We start from the raw sequence: 19,788 nt of genomic DNA on the forward strand, positions 1-19,788 counted from the left end.
CCTGAAGCTTCTGCACAAGCTCCAGTTTCCCTTTGCTCTATTATGCCCACTTTCACACCATTTTCATTGATGATCTGCCCTGCATCCCGCTTCAGTGCATGGTGGATATCTTGGCGTGGGGCAGCACCAGTCATGCCACTAGTAGATTGGTATGTCATCACCTCTAACACATCTTCTAGCTTGGAAAATTGACACAAAGAAGAGCATTAATCAGTTTTCAGTATTTGCATGATTCAGATTGGTTGATTAATTTTTTAAAGCAAAATTGTCTATTCAAAACTCTTAGTTCAAATAGACTGAGAAAAGCAAGCTTTAATCTTTTTATTCTTTTACAAATATAAAATACTGAGAATATAATAAAAACAAAATACACACACATGCATGTGCATGAACACTTGTCTCATGCACCTCCTTACTTGTATTGACAGCACACTCCCTTTCTATCACACAAAAGCAAAGTTGCATGGCTCGATTTGAGTTTTCCAATACTTTTAAGCAAAACTAATATAAAGATAGGTTTAACAATCAAGTAATTGTTTGTCTGGTACTATATTGATGATTAAAAAAAATTAACATATAGATTTCAAATTGATTTTTTACATAATTACTACAGCTGATTCCTGAAATAATATCTAAACATCATATTTTTTAACTAAGACCTGTTTGGTTTACCCATTGTTCCACTTCTATCCACACGTGCTTAACTATTTCACAGTCAACTGAGAAGTTCATAACTTTTGTTTATCTTTTTCTTTTTATGTTTCAAACCAATATTGTCACCACATATGTTATGAAAGCTTAGTTTTATTAAGGGTGGATATATAAATATATGGATGTCATACCAGTGGATCTGTCTGAGTTCCTACATTTTGAGGAAAGCTGGGCTCCCACCAGTAGATGAAGACCATAAACACCACAAACAAAACCACTGACAATATGGGGACACCCAAGTTGACCCAGGGAGGCCAGCTGGATGCATCTCCACTATCCAAAGGTATAGATTGGTCTGACATCTGTAAAATATCAAAAAAAAAGGAAAATGTTTATACATACATGTAATGTTGAACACAAAGTATAAGTAAAAGACTGGTCGAATATTAAATAAGCACATAGGTAAAGTCTGGTTTAATACTGAAGAGGTCTTACATTACGTTTAATAAATTACAAACACAATCATACATATATAAAGTCAAAAAGTAATTATTTATAAAAATTATGTATTACAAAAGTAAGTCGTAGTTCATTACTAGAATATAACTCCCATGATTATTTTTGAGTAGAAACTAGGCACTCGTGGTCTATTTAAATGTCAAATAAATTAGGTTTCTTTGCAAGACATGCATTATACTCACTTCCCAAAATATGGTTTAGACGCATGTATCCAAGAAGACAGTGTCAAAGAGAGGTAGAGTGCTGGATTACCTTCAATGTCTCCTTAAACAGTTTCTTGGTAAGTCGTGCAGCTTCATACTAAGAGGTGTTTTTTTTAAAACTCTATGCATTAATTGACTTTTGAGTAATTTGATTTTCTGATCAGGAACCTTTGGCTATTGTTTTAAGTCACACTTTATGCACTGGTTTTGGTTAAAGTTTACCTGCACAGTTGTCAAATTAACATGTCTTAAGTGAAGTTCAGGGGCGGATTGAGGCCATCTTCTGGGTCTTCTAGACTGGGTTCCCACAGATTTAGAAGGATCCATCTGGAGCGACCTAACTCCCTGGGGGTTCACACTAAATTGCTGCCAGCCGAGCGCGCACGAAAGTTAATTACCCCCTTACAGCTTTTAATAGGCCAGTCAGACAATTAAGCCGCCTAAGCTGACGCCAATCTAGTGAGACTCCCCACAGGGATAGATCGATCTAAAAATCTGTGGGAATGCAGTCCTAGAAGACGGTCAGATTTTCAAGTTTACATTGATGGGTATGTAATTTTTTCTGTCGGAAGACGGTCAAAAATGAGGATGGACCAACAAAGATAATTTGGAAGACTGTCAGAAAATATCTCTGGATCCGCCTCTGAAGTTTACTCTGCTTTTGTGGTCATAAAAGCTAAGAGTAGAGAGTATTCCATTTTAGTAAACATAGTGCAGATTTGATTTAAAAAGTTTTCATTTTTACAAAGAAAATACTTCTATGAATATTTTATCTTTTAAAAGTTATCAGAGGAACAGTTTGGTTAGATAGAGTCACTGAAAAGATTTCGTTATTCTGAAACAAACACAATCCTAGGCAAGCAGTATCACTAATCCTCAATAACTGAGCGTTAATTAAATTCAAAATCACTGTGGGATAACAAAAATAATACTATGAAGGTATTAATACAATACACACTTTATTGCCCTTGAAAAATAAAGTTTTACGACAATAATTTTGCACTGGTAGAGAACAGTCAGTTCTGTTCATAAAATATTTGACATAAAAGGATGTATGTACACTAGCTATGTTACAGCTGTACAGCACATTTACAGTGCATGTTCAAAATATCACAATCACAATATAGATTCTCTCATTTGCAAAATAAAATCTTGTAAACAGTTAACCTTGCAAATCATAACTCATGATGAAAACATGCTTTGTCTGCTGTTTGACTAGATCTCCCTACATTGATAAGTTACTTGTTAAGTCTCTGTTCGTAAAGAACTAAATGAAAAACAACATGGCAGGAATAATAAATGAGAGACCAAAATCACATCTCGTTGAGTGTGTCCAGTCCAGTGGCAGTAAGGAGTGGGTTACCCATGTGGTGACATTGGCAGTGAACAGGTGGCCACATATACAATACTCCTGGAACCGTATTCTCAAATGTCTGTACCTTACAATTGCTGTCACTATGTTGTGAAGCAATGACAACTTGTTTGAACTGACTTCTGAATCAATCCATTGCAATTAACCACTGCGAAGTAAAAGGCTGTCAAGATGCAGTTTTCAACCTCTACATTGCAAGTATCACAATCACTAAGATCATAGATTGGTTTTAAGTTAATCTTTTGATAAATCATTGGCAAAGTATTAAATGGAACCCAATGGCAGTGATGATCTATATTCCCTTTGTGAGTAATCAGAAAGTGTCTGTTTAAGAAAAAAGGAATCTGAAATTTACACTGCTACATTACAACATTCCACTGCTGAATTTCTTTAAACCAAAACAGTTATTGTTACAGCTGTATTCAGTTTCAATGACAACCATAATGAAACGCCACTTATTACACAAACATATAGACGAGTGTTTTCTTAGGAACAGACAATTGGTTATATTGCCACAAAACTTTTCATAATAAAACATATTCACAAGCAAGGTCATGTTCACAGTTTAGTTAAGTTTAAATATTCAATTTAGCCAAGGCACCTTATATATACTGAACATTTAGACAATCTGAAAATGAAGGTATGGCACAATAAAATAAAACATATTTCTGTTACTTCCTACAAACACTTCCTTTGAGGGATCAGTCCATACATTTGCTCATAAGTGATTCAAATGATAAACATCACAGAAATTAAGCATGCATACCAACTTTCAGTCTGCCTAAGGCACATTACTTCCATAACATTTTTAACCCTTTAACTATGACAGTTTCTTCTTTGTAGAAAGCATGTGCAGCAAATTGGTTATAAGTCAGACTTGATCCATTAGACATAGTTATTGCTACCGTCTGAACACAAAGGGCTAAATGTTAACAGGCAGCAAAGCCCTACACGTAGCAGCAAATTCTAGTCATTTTAAGGACCACAGACCCTTACATCAATACCTCAATAGAAAATATCTTTGCATTACCAAATATCAAAAAAATTTAAGCAAGTATTTCAAAACAATTTCATTTTTTACTTACAATGTAGAAAATTTACACACATCATATTTCATGAACTAGTGCACAACATATTTGTGACCAGAGATTTAAAATTATTCCCTCCAAGCTCCAAAGTTATGTGTCATACCAATGATCAATAGCAATCCTAAGCTTGATACTCCTTACATGCCATGCACCAGAAAGTTAAGTTTCCATCACATGATTTTTAAACATACCATGCATTCAATCTTTTTTTTTTTGTCATTCAACTTTTGTTTTTTCCTGACAAAAAAGGTTTCCATAACAACTGTCAGTCTTATCTAATAATCTAAGTTTTATTACAAAGTCAGTGGATTTATGTAAGCAATTACTGTCTATGTTGTTGTGTCTTTTTTGACACTTTACCCAAATTTTACAAATCCAAATTTTAAAACCTCACAGAGGAAAGAAATACCCACTTGACAATGATATGAAAATATGGCATGGTTACTGGAACAAATGCACACTGCAGGAGAAAAATGGGTATGCAACTACCTTATTCAACAAACTGCTTTCAAAAACTTCAGCTGCCTCATGCTATGGTCCTATTCAATCAGGGCACTGCTTGTATTGCAACCATTTTACAAAACTCCACAGACATTCCGTCTTATAAAGTGTAACTCATTTGGGAACACCAAGGATTTTGAAGACAACCTCTGTACCTGGATAACAGGCAACAAATCAAATTCATTGTCTCCACTGCCCCCCCCCCTTCCCCCAAACCACCCAACTATCAATAGTTTGGACAAATATCCAATTTGTTACAAGTAGTCCATTAGATCACTACATCTTCTTCCTACTCTGTGCTTCCCAATTACCACAACTACAAAGATATGTATGTGTGCACTGTTCCTCTCTTCTTCCCACACCGGGTTTGTGCTGACTGACAAGACAACCACACCTGCTTGGCACGTGACAACCTGCCTCATATAGGAGACAACAATTTAAAATATTCCTCCACATGGCATATGTGTGTTGTGTGTTATCCACTAGGTTTCTTTTTTATGTGTTCAATTTGCTGTTCATAAAGACAGAGAGCTCGATGAAGGAATTCATACTGTTCATTGGTTTGGACCATTCCACCCCTGGAAAAGAAGAGATAAAATAATACATGAAGAATATATAATCATTTAAATTTCTACTAAATTGTACATAGTTTATTGCAATAAGAAATTCAGCAAGTAAAGAGACATCCTTGCAAATGTAATACCAAATCTAAAATATTCCAATTAAAGTTAGAACTGAATTCACTTCAGTTTACATGTAACATTTTTGTTTACCTACTATGCTATCAAACCAAATAAAATTGAACAATTAGTCCATTTACCTGTCTCTTCTCATCTGACAAACAATTCCCAGTATGTCTAAAGCATCCTCTTCCTCCAGCTGTCTCATGCCAATACTGGTGCCTATAAAACAGCCAGTCCGTCCTATGCCAGCACTAGGAAAAATACAAGTTTAGTACTTTATGTACTTGAAATGGATCAATTTTAAAAAGGTGCTATTAAGAAAGATACACTCTCAATTACATGTTTTCAAGACCATTTGCACTGAAACTAGAGATATGAAAGTCTCAGCTTTACAATAACCTTGAAAACTCTGGCACCTGTGACAAAAGCAGAGGTGGTGGAACACTAATGATAATTACAGTTAGGGACCAGGAAAATGAGAGTTACATGAAGAGAAGAGATAGACAATGTTCATCATGTTTCAATGATATCAAAGAAAAAAAAATGTTCCACAAGATTTGTTCTAGATACTTACTGTTATTAATATATATATTCAGTTCTCATTCCGTAAAAGCATCGGGTATTTGAAATGTAGTACCCTATGCAACTTTTTTTTTCCACCCAAGCCCACAGCTCACCTGCAGTGGACAACTACTGGTCCCACCTTGGCCTTGGTCTGCAGATCTTGTCTCTGTTGCTCCACAAGAGTGGCCAGGTCTAAGAGCTGACGTGCCGTCTCTGGGGCCTTGTGGTCTGGCCAGGACGTGTACCAGTAATGGGATATGATCTGCTTTTCTTCATTTTTCTAAAAGAAAAAAAAATGTTATAAAACTCACTGTCATATCTCCAAAGAGTGCAAAAACAGTCTCAACAATGAAATACAAACACCTTTGCTTAGTTGTTCACTTAGGAGCTAAACCATCAAATGATTATCCCTAAATTTTTATGATGACCTTGAATTTTTGATAATGTTGAAAACATCACGAGAGGATGAAATATAGAATTTGCCAACTGTGCACCTCCAAGCTATTCTAGCCAGGGACTTTAGTTCCTGGTGTCCACTGACCTGTAGAAGCAGTCTCCTTAGGGTAAAGCCTTCATGTTCCTCTGTGTCCTGCACTGTCACATGGATCCCACTGTATTCACCCTGGGTGACTGGGAGGTAGCTTTCACATTTACTCTACAAAACAAAACTCTTCCTTAAACAGCTTTAACAGAAAGATTTTGTGACAAATGAGAGATGTACTTCATATTTACTCATAGCAAAATAGGCATCATTTTAATCAATGTCCTGGAAAAATAAATTGGCTACAATCTTTCAGCAAATACATGTTATTTTCTTCTCTATGTCAAGCCAGCTGCTTAATCATTAGCAACAGGGAATACATTTTTTGCAACAATCACCAAGAAAAAAAATCAAATCAGCAAACATTTTTTCTAATTTTCTGTAGTATTTAGTATATGAACCCCAACCCTGACAAGGTCCTACCAAGCACATATTTGATCTAACCAAATAACAGTTTTCAAACATCAGTATTAAAATGACACAAAGCTAACTGAATACTCTAAATTTTCTATTATCCCCTGGGGAAAATTTCCTATAGTCGCATGACCCTAGCCTAACCACAGAGAAACCACAAAACTAATCAAGAAAGGATGTCGCCAGTCAACTGATCCAGCTTTCCATTACCACCTGGGACTGGAACAAATAGCTCCTGTTCACTAAGTCCTGGATTCTAGTTTAAGGGCATTTTCTCTCCAAGTTTGTACTTAAATATACATGTCAGTCTTCAGGAAAACTTTACATATTTTAACCTAAAAACAACCACAGACATCTGCAATCCCATACCCTGTCTTTTTCCTTAAGTTTTGTTATCATCACAATAATGGGGACTTTTTCCTGCCAGATCATTTTCCAGAAGTCATGTACAGTGTGCGCCATGGGACCCTGGGTTGCTATGTATGTTTTCTCTTCTCCTGCATATCCCTACAATACATAATCATATTACATGGAGTCTGGCACTGTCTGAAATATTTAAGCTATTTTGTGACTGTTAATAAAGATGCTGACATAACTGACAGTGTCAATTAATATATGTCTGTAAAGTGACAAAATAGATTTAGATGTGAAGATTTATGTTTCGCCATTAAAATTGGTTTTGAATAACCCTTCATGCCACCTGACCCATAGACTTAACTTACCCTGACATAGTTTGCATTAATATATGTTGTAAGGGGGTCCCCATCTACTTCTTCTAATTTTACCCTAGTGCTTTCATCTGAAATAATAAGTCATATTTTCACATAGTTTATTTGATAATCAAACACCAAAATGTATATGCAAAGAGCATCAGTTTTTTTTTTTTTGTCAAAAAATACTATCGAAATATGAGTTATCACATACACCAAACAATATGATCCTGTTAAATTTCACTTACTAGGTATAATAGTTCTGTATCTGTTTTTTGTCCCAGATCCGGCTATTTCTACTTTGTCAGAATGGTTCATAGGTATCTCCTGAAAACAAAATCATTCTTCATTCACAAATATGTACCTTCCAAACATCAAAATCCTTTAGTTTATCCAGTGATGCTACACAAAATTCCTACACCATTGTCGAACAGGAAACGTAAAATGAGCCTTGTATATTCTAAATGTCAACAAAGATATATTGTATTTTACTTTGACTTACCCAAAATTCTTCATATAAAGCTTTAACATTTTTAAGACAGTGGCGTAGTTGACTTCTAGACATTCTATTCCCTGCTGTGGCTAAATATTCTTCATTGCACCTGAAAAAAATATTGATTTTACATATTTTAATATATAATATTTAATATCCTGTAATTATAATTAAATTGTACGTTATTTTCAAATAAATGTAAACAATTTTATATTTCTAATTACTGGTGTTCAGAAACTAATTATTATCTTTATTTTTCTCCCAATTGTGAACTAATTCAAAGTAAATAGCACATCAAAATGATAACAGCATATAAATTTTCAGGCCGGGGCTATATTGCCAAGTCATGCAGATGTTTGTTGGAAATTATTTATCAACAGCAGTCTTCTAAGCAACACAGTCCTCTGTCAATTTAATTGTCTTTTTTATTCCTGAATTCATTTGTCAATTTTACTCAGACTAATGAAAATTGTGGAACAACATTATCCCCATTATTTTAAATCTCATTTCGTTGCTGGATATTTTTCAGGTGCAATAATAATATCTACTAAATAATAGAGTAGAGAATAATGGCTGGCTCAGACAGCAACTAATTAAATGCTGCACTAAGCAAGAATAGATGCATCACAATTAAAATAGTACATTCGCTTATAAACTCTCATCTCTTTTTCTGCATCATCCAAGCGTACATCATGTGATATTCTATCCCAAGCAACACTTCGATGGATATTCCGTTTACTCTATCCAAATTACACCATGTGACCTTTAGGTAGAAAACCACCTAAGTGAGATTATCATCTCTCAGTGTTAACTAATGAGCCACACAATCTTATGATTCAGACTGGTCCACATTACAGAAAAATGACACCAAGAGTGGAAACTCTTGGAGAATAACATCAGAGGACAAATACAATCATGATAATAAGAAATACGAATAAGGCAGGTGTCCTTTTGCTTATCCCCAGTGTCTATCCAACACTGAACAATCACTGAGGTGGTAAGTTTCTCCTTAATTCAGCTCATCAAAATCTATTTTCCCTTGCAGCACAGAACCTTCTGAACATTCTACAATACTGTACATCCAGGGCTCAATCTTCCAATCACAGAGGCACCACTTACAAACTTTGCCAGCATCTTTTACCATGAATAACTTTGGTAGCCTCCTTTTTAATAACCAGTAAGATTTGGCCTTGAACTAGAAAATTATTTAACTTAAGAATACCAAGACCCTCAAGTGCTCAGTATGGAATTTTTTTTTATTATTCAGCTATTCCTGTATTGAAGTTAGTGGATCTTTGCAATATTTCAACCATGTTTCTGGCATTCAATTATTTATAATCTGTTACCATGACTGTGCATGACAAACTACTTAAAAGCTGTAAGTCACTGGAAGCTACACATACAATGAAAGCCTATTTTCACTATTTTTCCTATCTTACATTGCTTCGATTCCACAGTCTTGTTATGCTTCTAATCAATTCCACCATAACTCAATTAAAAATCCATATTAAAAACAATGAAGTCCATTTTAATCTCTCCTATGTAGCTCAAACACCCGCACACTCACCTCTCCCTGGTTGGTGACCTCTGGTTTTGATTGTCTGGATGGAGACTCAAGTCAAGGGTTAAAGAATTATTGGACCCTCTCCTGTAGAAAATAAAACAGTATTGTTAACATTAGAACACCAGGCGATTTCACACACACACACACAAATCATGATTTCTAAAACTAAATACCTGGCCAACTAAAGACTGCTAATTAAACAATAGGTATCAGAAGTGTTTCACAATGCTTTCAGCCTGCTGAAATTTAACATTCATTTGATAGCAGTCTCACTTAAGTGGGAAAGACTTTTAAAAGTCAGATTTTTAGGCAGGACATTGTGTATGGGATTTTGGTTTTGAAATATAGTTTATATTCAACAAATTGAGGAAAGCAGTCACTGTCCTGTCCTATAACTTTGAGAGCATCTACAGTTGATAAATGTCATCCTTGTCAAAGTAACAGAAAAACTTCAAATGCATCAGTGGAACATTACTCTCAAAAACCGTGACTAAGCTGCAATATTAAGTTTTCATTTTAAAATAAAAATTTCAAACATTAGGAGAATGAATCATCTTCTACGTGTCTTAATCCATTTGCAGCATTTGATCAGTGGCCGTCTACACTGACCATTATTGACTGCTCTATTATTTAGAAGTATGACAGATGCAGCTGAAATATCTAGAAATAAATTTGTGTTGAACTAAGATAAAATGGAATGCAAACCATGCTGTATCACACATACACATACATATCAATAATTTCAACAAAAACGAGGATAAACAGAGGACTGAAGTTTTTGCTATAAGTCAATGACATAGCAACAAAAGATGCCTAAAAATATCTTAGCCATGATATAAAATTGGTGAAATATTTAATTTTAGCAATAAAAAGGAGATAAGCAGCCTATTAGATTCTTTGTGAAACTGACTAAAAGCACAACTAACAAAAGTTTGCCTAAAAAGTTGATTTCGTGTGTGTGTGTGTGTGTGTGTGTGTGTGTGTGTGTGTGTGTGAAATAGGCCATGGACAAAGACAATCTGAACCACAGACAATGCTGGTCAAACACCAATGAGAAAAATGGATACAATACATAATCTACTACACATTCCATAAAAAGCTTCTGTTTTCTTCCATTCAAACATCCATACATATATTTTCCAGCTATCTTTACCTTTCTATCAAACTTTTAGCTTTGACCCTAGAGATCTGCTTGTGTTTGGGAGAGATGGATGGGCTCTGTTTGGGTGTGGAGCTGGCAGTGGAGCTGGTACAGCTGGAGTCAGTCCCTGGTTGGATATAGGTGGTACTGTGGACAGCAGACTTGGGGCTTGGGCCTTGGTAGATGCAGATCTGCTGTGGCATGGCAAGCACCTGCATTTCACCTCGCTTTTTCTTCCTCTTGTGCACACAGCAACAAACCTAAAATAGAGGTGAAGCTTAAACGTAGGTAGGGTTAAGACTGCCATTTAGTGAAAAAGTGGAAAAGAATGCCATGGGGTCCAGGGGGCAGCCTACAGTAGGGCAATCATATTTTTGGTTCCCAAAAAAGTTGGAAATCTGCCTATAGTCAAAAAATGTCTTCCCTGCTTACACCACATTTACAGGGGAGAGGTGGTTACGAAGACGATTCAGAATTCAAGGACTTTTCACAATGAGCATTACATTTTAAGACTTACATATCTAATGGTAAGAAAATTTCACATGTTATTTTGAAACGTATAAAAATGTTAGGTTATCTTATCTCAGCTTTTTTTTATCTATTATTTTTCTAAGTCAAAATGATCAGTAAAAACATAGTTATGACACAAATATATAGAATAAAGAGAAATTACTAATTCTACACAGTAAAACAGAATCGGTCACAATTAAAGCTGAATAAACACACTGTTTGCATCAATATCAAACCTCTAATCCCACTGGACATGCCATGTGTCCCAATTATGAAAATATTGATCAAAAGTTCAATGAACTAACTAAAAATTGCACATGATTTATGGGATGAATTCTTCCTCTCTACTCTACATTGAAATGAAGCCAAATATCATACATCATTCTGTCAATGGATTTTTTGTGAATGTTATTATAGCAAGCTGTTACTCGGCTAAAACATGGTCAGAATACATAGGTTTTTGTGAGGCAACAAGAGCATGCTTTAAAGTACTAACAAACACTGACATAACAGGCTCCATAATGTTCTGATAAAATCTTACCTAGATAAGCATGTTTTCATTCTCATGTATCTGATGGTTAAGTGGCCAAAAAAAGAGAACTTATATTGAATAACTATGGGTATGTTAACAATGAAACTATCGCACTAGGTAGCTTGTACCAACTCTATGGGGACTCTCCCTGAATGCAACCAGATTAAAATGCCTCCTCTTTTCTCCAATGTACTTGTATAATCACCAGTTTTTCTATATTCTCAATGCCAAGAGGAGGCTTGTTTATCTTTTAACCCCATTGCATGCAACAAGAGTCTCCTCCATATTAATTCAAATTACCTAGTATACAATAGTTTCATTGTGAACGCACCCTATATAAAAAAAATGTAAAAATTACTCACCACAATGACAATGGTCACTGCTACCAGGAGGGCCCCCAAGCCAAAGGCTAGCCACACATACCACTGTGTCCACAGCTGGTCTCCAGCCCCCAAACCTGACACCTGCAAATAAATAGGAAATAACTTATTCAGCATTTTCTTTTTAAACTCCACTTGATAACGATGCATCAATATTATAATCCTTTCCTTTAGCTCCACTTCTAGTCCTCTGAAGCAGCAATGCAGTGGGAGTTACCTGAATCTATAACAAAAAAAAAAAAAATATAGGAAACTGGATGTCTGCCAGCAGCTAGTATAACATTTCATGATTGAGATGCCTTATAAATATACAAATAACAAGACATGTACAGCTTTGCACTAGGAGACCCATGTACACTGTATTATCACCAATTTATTCACCTTCTTGCTGCCATTTCTAAGGATATTACTTACCATGCCTACTATTAACTTTAGTATATAATAAATCTGTACAAAATAGAAATGCTGCTTTATCGATTGATTCTCCAGAGTCACAGTATTTTACAATGAGTTAACATGCAACCCTATGATCTTACCAGGCAAATGTGTGGGTTGCTAGTCACCTGGATATTCCAGGCAAATCTCAGGAATGTTGGGTTATTTTTAAGCCAGAGAGTCTCACCAAATAAATCCTACTCTCATAAATAACATGCAAAATACTAGTATTTCAAAGTTAGCATCCCTCTGTTTTATACTTTCTTTGGAGTCCTCATGGAGCATATTTTTTCATTAAAACAGAAAGTTCTAAACACATGTATGCATATGCCAGAACCTGGCCAAGATTCAAACTCTCTGCTTAAGAACGATTGCTTGTCAGGATATTATTTTTCACAAAAATGCAAGACCGATCAATAGGAAATGTACATATGACAGTTCATTAATGAAAACTGTGGCATACAGTAGATTGTAACACACATCCAGTTCCATTCATCAAAATGTTACTGGCTTCTCTTTCTGGAAAAATCACGGCCTGCCAGCAACAAAAACTAGTACCTGAACCCATTGGTTTATGAAAACGACCATTTGCAACAACCTAGGTCATGATTATATGTCTTACTCTTGAAAAAGTATCATCAATTTTACCCAAGACCAATTACTAACTAAAGTGCAGTTCTAATCAATTCACAGAGATCTCATTAACAGTCTATGTGTAGGCGTTTATACATCTGTTTGCTTACAAGTACCTTACACAAAAAATCATCTGTGTGTGTACATAAAAATCAAGAACCTTTAAAAGTACATTTCTAACACTTTTAACTGCTACTATAAATCAAGGAGTCAAAAAATTTTTTTAAACTCTTTAATCCATTTTTAGCATAGAAACTTACTGCAACTGAAATCCAGTGTAATCGCCAACCAGTTCAACTCGTTACTGTATATATCAGAGAGACCACCACCTCATTCCATCGCCCACAAAACATGCAGCGGCACCCACACAGCCATATATTGAACACACACTGTGATTGCTACTGTTCTGAGTTATCAACTGCATGGCTTCATATGCTGCTTAGATGATGAGTGGTCAATGTTTGCCGTGACCTTTAGAATACATGTGTGGTAGTGAATGATAAATTTCATTCATCTTCTCTCTTGCTATTTCATCAATAAAACCAAACCAGAAAGTGAGACAATATTTGTTTTCATCAAAACATGCTTGGTTAAAGAGGCACCCACACTTGTTCAACTGAAACTAATAGAAGGCCAAATCCTGTATAAACATAGAAAAAATGTTGTTTCCAAAACAAGGGGTGCAGAAACGGTACTGCCGAAATTTCTATCATACAAAAAGAGCATCACCAAGATTCTAAATGCATATCTTGAAACAAAATAGGGTTGCCTTTCAAAGGTGATTTTCATGACTGCAACTACCCACTCCTCTTGTGTCTTTCAGTGACAGCCCAAGAGGAAAATGCCTCCTCTGTTTCAACTGGTAAGATGTATCTTGTGGTATACCAGCTTTGACCACAAATGACAGCTCCGAGACAACACAATCCCATAAGGCAGAAAAGCTGGTCAAGGATAAATGATTTAAAAGCAAGTCTGTTAGGTTTCCTCTAAGCTATGAGTAGGTGGTAAGAAACAGGTTATCTTTTGGTAATTGCCTGGAAATGTTTTTCCTTCTTAGACAAAATATGACATTGATGGATAGGATTGTGATACTAGCAAAACATTGGCTAACTGACTACGATATTGTGTGGAATCTTACATGGTTTACTGTTTGAAAGGTAAATGCCAAATTCACATACAGGAAGTTTCAAGATCAAATGCAGTAGGAATTTACTTTTTGTTGCACAATGGGGCAACCTAATCTGAAAATAATTATTTTCATTAAATTAATGCTCCCTCATTAGCAACCATTGCTTCAGAGGAAATAATCCCTTAATTCATTCAAATAAAATGTACCTATATTAGTTACTAATGCCTTGGACACGACTTTCAAATCCTGTGTGGATGAACAGAATTATTGCTAACAGGGTGTTGGGTTTAATAGATTATTATATTGAAAACTAGTAATTTTCAGCATTCCTGAATCATATATAGCATGGAACTCCGGGTTAAGTTTCACTTGTACAGGGCTGCCCACAAATTAAGGCATAATGTATAATTCCTTTTTTTTTTAATTCTCGTACTTTCAGGCATCAATACATTTCGAATGAAAAACATTGTACTTTCAGATCAATTGTGTTGGAAACCATGTGAGTTATGAGCTATAAAGTAAACAGTTGTTTTATAGTACCTTTGTGTATAAAGTGGTTGGTGTGGTATCTTCTTCTTTCAATCTTTTCAGAAGGTTCTTGTACAGTGAAGGAGTGGAGGTGCTATGCCAGGGCCTACTTAACCATGGTGGATGCTGAAGCTCAATGGTCATTGCACTGAAAAAAAAAAATCAAAATAATTTTAAACCTATTGTTTATCTTTCGTTCAATTTTTTTTTTTAATTCTATTTTTTCTTCACTTATTCACTTGTCTATTTCTTTCTTTCGGTATTTTTTGTGAACATTCTCTTGAAATCTTGAAGTGAAAATGACATTTTCTAAATACTTAATCTAACTTTCTATCAAGCAAAAATCAGGAAGATTCAAAGGTTGAAACATAAAAAATTGGATGACATATTCACAGTATACCGAGTCCCTTTTAATTCATAGCATAAAAATAAATCATTAATTCAAATGCCTGCTTACTAAGCCTTTGACTATGTCCTCCAATCATCTAGCCAACTGTTACTGGAGACAAAATGGTTGCCTTCTTACTTGTTAGTAGCCAGGATTTTGGGCATATTCCCTGCAAAAGAATTAATAAAGTTATCTATGATTGGACAACTGAAATCATTATAACTCTTGACTTTATGTCATTCCATGTACAACAAACAACAAAGCACGTCCAACTATCCAAATAGTTACCACATCTGACAAACAATTAACAACAAAATCAGACAGTCAAAATACAATTCTAAAAGATGAGGTAAATAGAAATATTGAACCAAACATGTTCAGCGTTCCCTAGTCTGTATGTACCAACCCAACACGTACAGAATTCAACCATACATCCTCATTCAGTTCTAGTTGATATGTGAACCTACTATTTGATTATTGATCGCTGTAACTACTAGCACTGTATACAATGTAAGCACATAAAAATCAATTTATTTTATATGTGGCATGCAACAAAGGTAGGGAGATATGCAACATTGCTGCTAAGGTCAATGTAACCTACTTCCATCCCACTCAGAGAAAGGTGGGCTCAGTGAACAAAATGAAAATTTGACTTTCAGAAAGGTTTCTCAACTTTTGTTATTCTGTATTTTAGTCAATGTAGGTTATTAATCATTTCAGTAAACATCTTAAATAGGTTATGCTCAATTGTACAAAATGGTTTCATAAGAAGTTTAAACACCCCCACATTTGCTCCAAGTCTAACAAATGTGATCAATGAATGACTTGCTAGGCTGATTATATGCAGTATTTGTTTAAATCTTAATCAATCAATCACTTTCTTGAAAACCCCAATCTCATAAAATTGTAGTATTCCACTTGTTGATATAAAGAAAGAGTTGGTCTGGTGAATAAAGTCATTATCAGTTTTAATTTATAAGCTCACAGCCCCCTTATAATCCAGTTTTCTTACTTATATATGTAATTTTTACCAAGAGTAAGCTTCGCTATCCAAGTCCCCTAAAACCTTTAAACTAAGAATTTTACAATTGATAACCCATTTATAACCTAGGAATGAATATCATATCTGGTGTAGCGCTAGCAATTTTTTTCGCTTAGCCATATCACCACATTTTTGTCAATTTGTTATCAAACTGGTTATAATTTGGCTAAAACATGTCAAATCAAGCCCTTTTCTTTAGCCAATTTAAGTCAGTTTTAGCATTTGGCTAAATTGACGAGTGTTAGCGCTACCCCAGCATATCTTATTTTTATGAAAACAGTTATAAATATTAAATAGTTCATCTATTTTCATACCAGGTTTATAATTAAAAAATGAAATGGAAATAAATTCTTCTTTCATTTTATAAAAACTTGTTCAATTAACCAAAGTGTAAGTCTGAGAACGAGCCAATAGCCTTTAAATGCTGACATGACATTATAGTTTAACAGAACAATCCATTGAACCAAGTCTTACAATCACGATATTGTCAATATTCTGTTCAACACACAATAATAGTTTGTCTTTTATGATGCAAGTCTCATTATCATAAGTCATTAATCCCCAGGTGCCTGGAGGTGCCTATCCAAGTAAAACATTTACTTTTTTATGTTTGAAGTAAATGTTCATTGTTCAACAGGCAGTTATAAAAGGTATTCCAAATTTCATCTATTTAGATGCTTTATACATATTGCCAGTCATTGATTTTTAAATTGATTATGATCAAGGTCAGCCATGGGGAAAAAGCTGTCGAGGACTTACAAAATCAATATTATAAGTCAGGGATCTGACAGGGCTGTCAATAAATTAATATGTGAACCAAGTTTATACCATCGTATAACAAATATCTTTTACACAGTTTCAAAAGAAAAAAGTGATAACATCATGGAGAAAATATCTGCATCCCAGACTTCCACAGAAGTTCCTCTTACAAACTATCTCACTTAAAAATTCCATCCTTTACTTACTAGTAACCATGAGCATATAAACTGTATGGTGACATTTTCCATAATTTAACACTGTACATACTAATTATCATAATTTCATTTAAATGATGAATGAATAATTATGAAAATCAATCAATACATTGTTGAATTTGAAATTTACATTTAGGTTCTGAATGTAAAAATAATTCCATGTATCACAAAAGAATTCACTTGTGACTTGTACATATCTTATGTGGGATTCTCTCCCAAGAAAAATATATTTCCTCACATCAACAAGTTTTAGTACATATACTGACTCTCTTTCTTTCAAGTTTTAAAAAAGCACATTCAGAACAGATTATTCCGAGACTTACTGATCCACTGGCTAAATATGGCTGACCACACTTAAAAGCAAAGCTGCCCTTATCCTAATGGTCTCCCCGCCTAGACATAGATTAAATCTCAGCTTTGAGGTTTAATTGCTAGGCCCCTGCAGGAATGGTGCATGCGAAGGCGGAGAGACCATTAGGATAATAAGCAGCTTTGCTTTTAAGTGGGGTCGGCCATATTTAGTCCGGGGATCAGTAGGTTGGAGGATCATCTGTGATGAATACGCTCAAACACCTTGTTTTCCAAAATTCCAATTATCAGTGTTAGAAATTAAGGCTGGACCGTCTGCCCGAGGCTGACAACTTTTAGAACGGGCTGAGAAGTTTTCCCACCCGGCAGACATTCAGTCCAGCTACTTTTCAAGATTGTTGGACTTTCGGTCAGCAACTAATTTTCCTAAGAGGCAAACACTGCCAATTATGTAACTATTTTTATCTATGTCTCCATTATTCAAATAAATTACTTAGTTCAACAATTTAGTTGATGAGTTTTTGTTGTTTTAACAGGAAATTACCTCAAGCTAATTCAGGTGTGAACATCAAAGTGCAACATAAATTTATTTGAATTTTAAATAGTAGAGACAATGATCAAAGTCACCAATTAACTGAATTTAGAAAAACACTAAAAATCGAAGAGTTTACAGGTTTTAGTTTTGGGGGCATATGACATAAATGCCATGACTTCTGTCTGTAATAGCATGCTGGATTTAATTATTCTCTACAAAAAATAAAAATACACACTATACAGTCAGCTTGCTTAATCTGTTCTTGAATATTTGAAGTACTACTGTATATGTACAGTAGTGCTAAAGCATTAAGAAAATTCTCGTGCAGTTTTCAATCATATTTCATTAACTGAACCTAAAATACGTAATATGCATTACAGATCTGATATGAAAGGACGACTTGCCAACCATGAATGAATGAATGAATGAATGGGCAGCTATCGCCGATCGTCAGCCATTTTACCTTAGACAACTTACTAAATTGCATGTGGGTATTTACCGCTTGTTTACAATGTTGGACAACTCATTTCTCCACTAAATAAATAGTTTACTCATTTAAGATCGCGCACTTACCTATAAGACAACCTGTCAGTTTCGCAAAAAAGTGACAGAAGTCTGCGAAAATTTGCAGAAATTCAGGGCCTTGCAGGAGAACCGAATCACAACCGAACTTGAGGAATATCTTTGGGGCATCAAATAGTCCCAGAATAAAACGCATATTTCATTATTTGACACGTATTTCATCCAAAAATAAACATGCTCGGTCTTTTTTAGTCTTGGTTTAGTGCTTCGTACAAAGGCGATAGAAATACTCACTGAATTATATTTTTATCAATTGTCAATGGATGTCATTGCGGAAGATTCAAAACATTTGTGGTTGATGACGTCACATGTAAACAAACCTTGGGTACACATCCACGTTGCAGCATGCCAAATGGGATATGAAGCTTCGTTGTAACACCATGTCCCAGTGCAATGACATATTTTGAAGCTTATATCAGGTTATAAGCATCAATAAGTACCAGGTTTCGTTTTCAAGCACGTCACACATTAGGTGCAATTTGAATTAAGTTTGGTGCCAATAAATGTACGGGGAGGGGGGGGGGGGGTCAAACTGAATATTTATGTACCTGCAAGTGTCTTGCCCAAATATAAGGCATGTCTCATATTTGTTTTCTACCAATAATTGCCAAATATGTTTCTTCCGTTTAGAACCAATTGTTTTACCCGGCCATGTGTTTGCTTAGCATAAAGTACTTTTACATTTTTATCATTCTCATTACCATAAGGCATCCCCTCGTTTCTCACTTTTCATATTAATTGACTATTTTTTTAAATAGAAGTTTGAACGCTGAACAAGTTCAAAATTTGCTACATTTCATTCTTGTTTATCACTAGACGTACCTATTTTTGCATGATAATATGAAGGGTGTTAATTATAAAGCTACATGTACAAGTATTTGGTGAACATAATTTTGCTAAAAGCATCTATGAGAAATAAAAATGCTAATAATAAGAAATAAATGACGTGCTCAATACAATTAGTAGGCCGAAAAAGGGTTATATACAGGCCTCATTGCTTAACATTAATAAGACAGAGTCTAAGTTTTTTCTTCTTTCTTTTTTCCTAATAGTCGGCCTGGGTACATGTACTGTAGTTACCATTCCCACTTATAGAACTGCATACCTGTCCAAAATATCTCAAAAAATTTAACATGTAAAATAAAGTAAGCTGGCGGTTGGACACATTTTGCTAAGGGGACTATTTTATGGCTTTAAAAAATCGTTATGTATCGACTGAAATGTAAATTAAAACTCTGTTGGAGTTGAAAGTAGTCCAGAAGAGGTCATTTTTTTCTCTGGCAAAATAAGCGGCCCTTTTCTAGTCCTTCAACCCAGTCCCATCCCTGTCTCATACCATGGGGTGCGACGAAAACGGTGCAGGTGCT

At 35.0% G+C, this 19,788-nt stretch overlaps 1 protein-coding gene across 1 annotated transcript; it reads right to left on the reverse strand.

Moving 5' to 3' along the window:
• Positions 1 to 2,313: 2,313 nt before the first annotated feature.
• On the reverse strand, positions 2,314 to 18,558 carry LOC106158464 (tyrosine-protein phosphatase non-receptor type 5). The gene is made up of 14 exons (XM_013534461.2): positions 18,413 to 18,558; positions 15,049 to 15,148; positions 14,604 to 14,739; positions 11,849 to 11,950; positions 10,457 to 10,704; positions 9,307 to 9,387; positions 7,749 to 7,848; positions 7,495 to 7,573; positions 7,259 to 7,335; positions 6,906 to 7,043; positions 6,123 to 6,236; positions 5,695 to 5,861; positions 5,155 to 5,268; positions 2,314 to 4,912 (listed from the first exon to the last, which is right to left on the reverse strand). The coding sequence occupies exons 3-14, from the start codon at positions 14,733 to 14,735 to the stop codon at positions 4,810 to 4,812; spliced, it is 1,455 nt and encodes a 484-aa protein (XP_013389915.1). The 5' UTR covers positions 14,736 to 14,739; positions 15,049 to 15,148; positions 18,413 to 18,558; the 3' UTR covers positions 2,314 to 4,809.
• Between the last annotated feature and the right edge of the window lie 1,230 nt (positions 18,559 to 19,788).

Source organism: Lingula anatina, chromosome 1 (genome assembly GCF_051362555.1).
Source record: "Lingula anatina isolate TDL-2025a chromosome 1, LinAna3.0, whole genome shotgun sequence".
NCBI lineage: Eukaryota > Metazoa > Brachiopoda > Lingulata > Lingulida > Lingulidae > Lingula > Lingula anatina.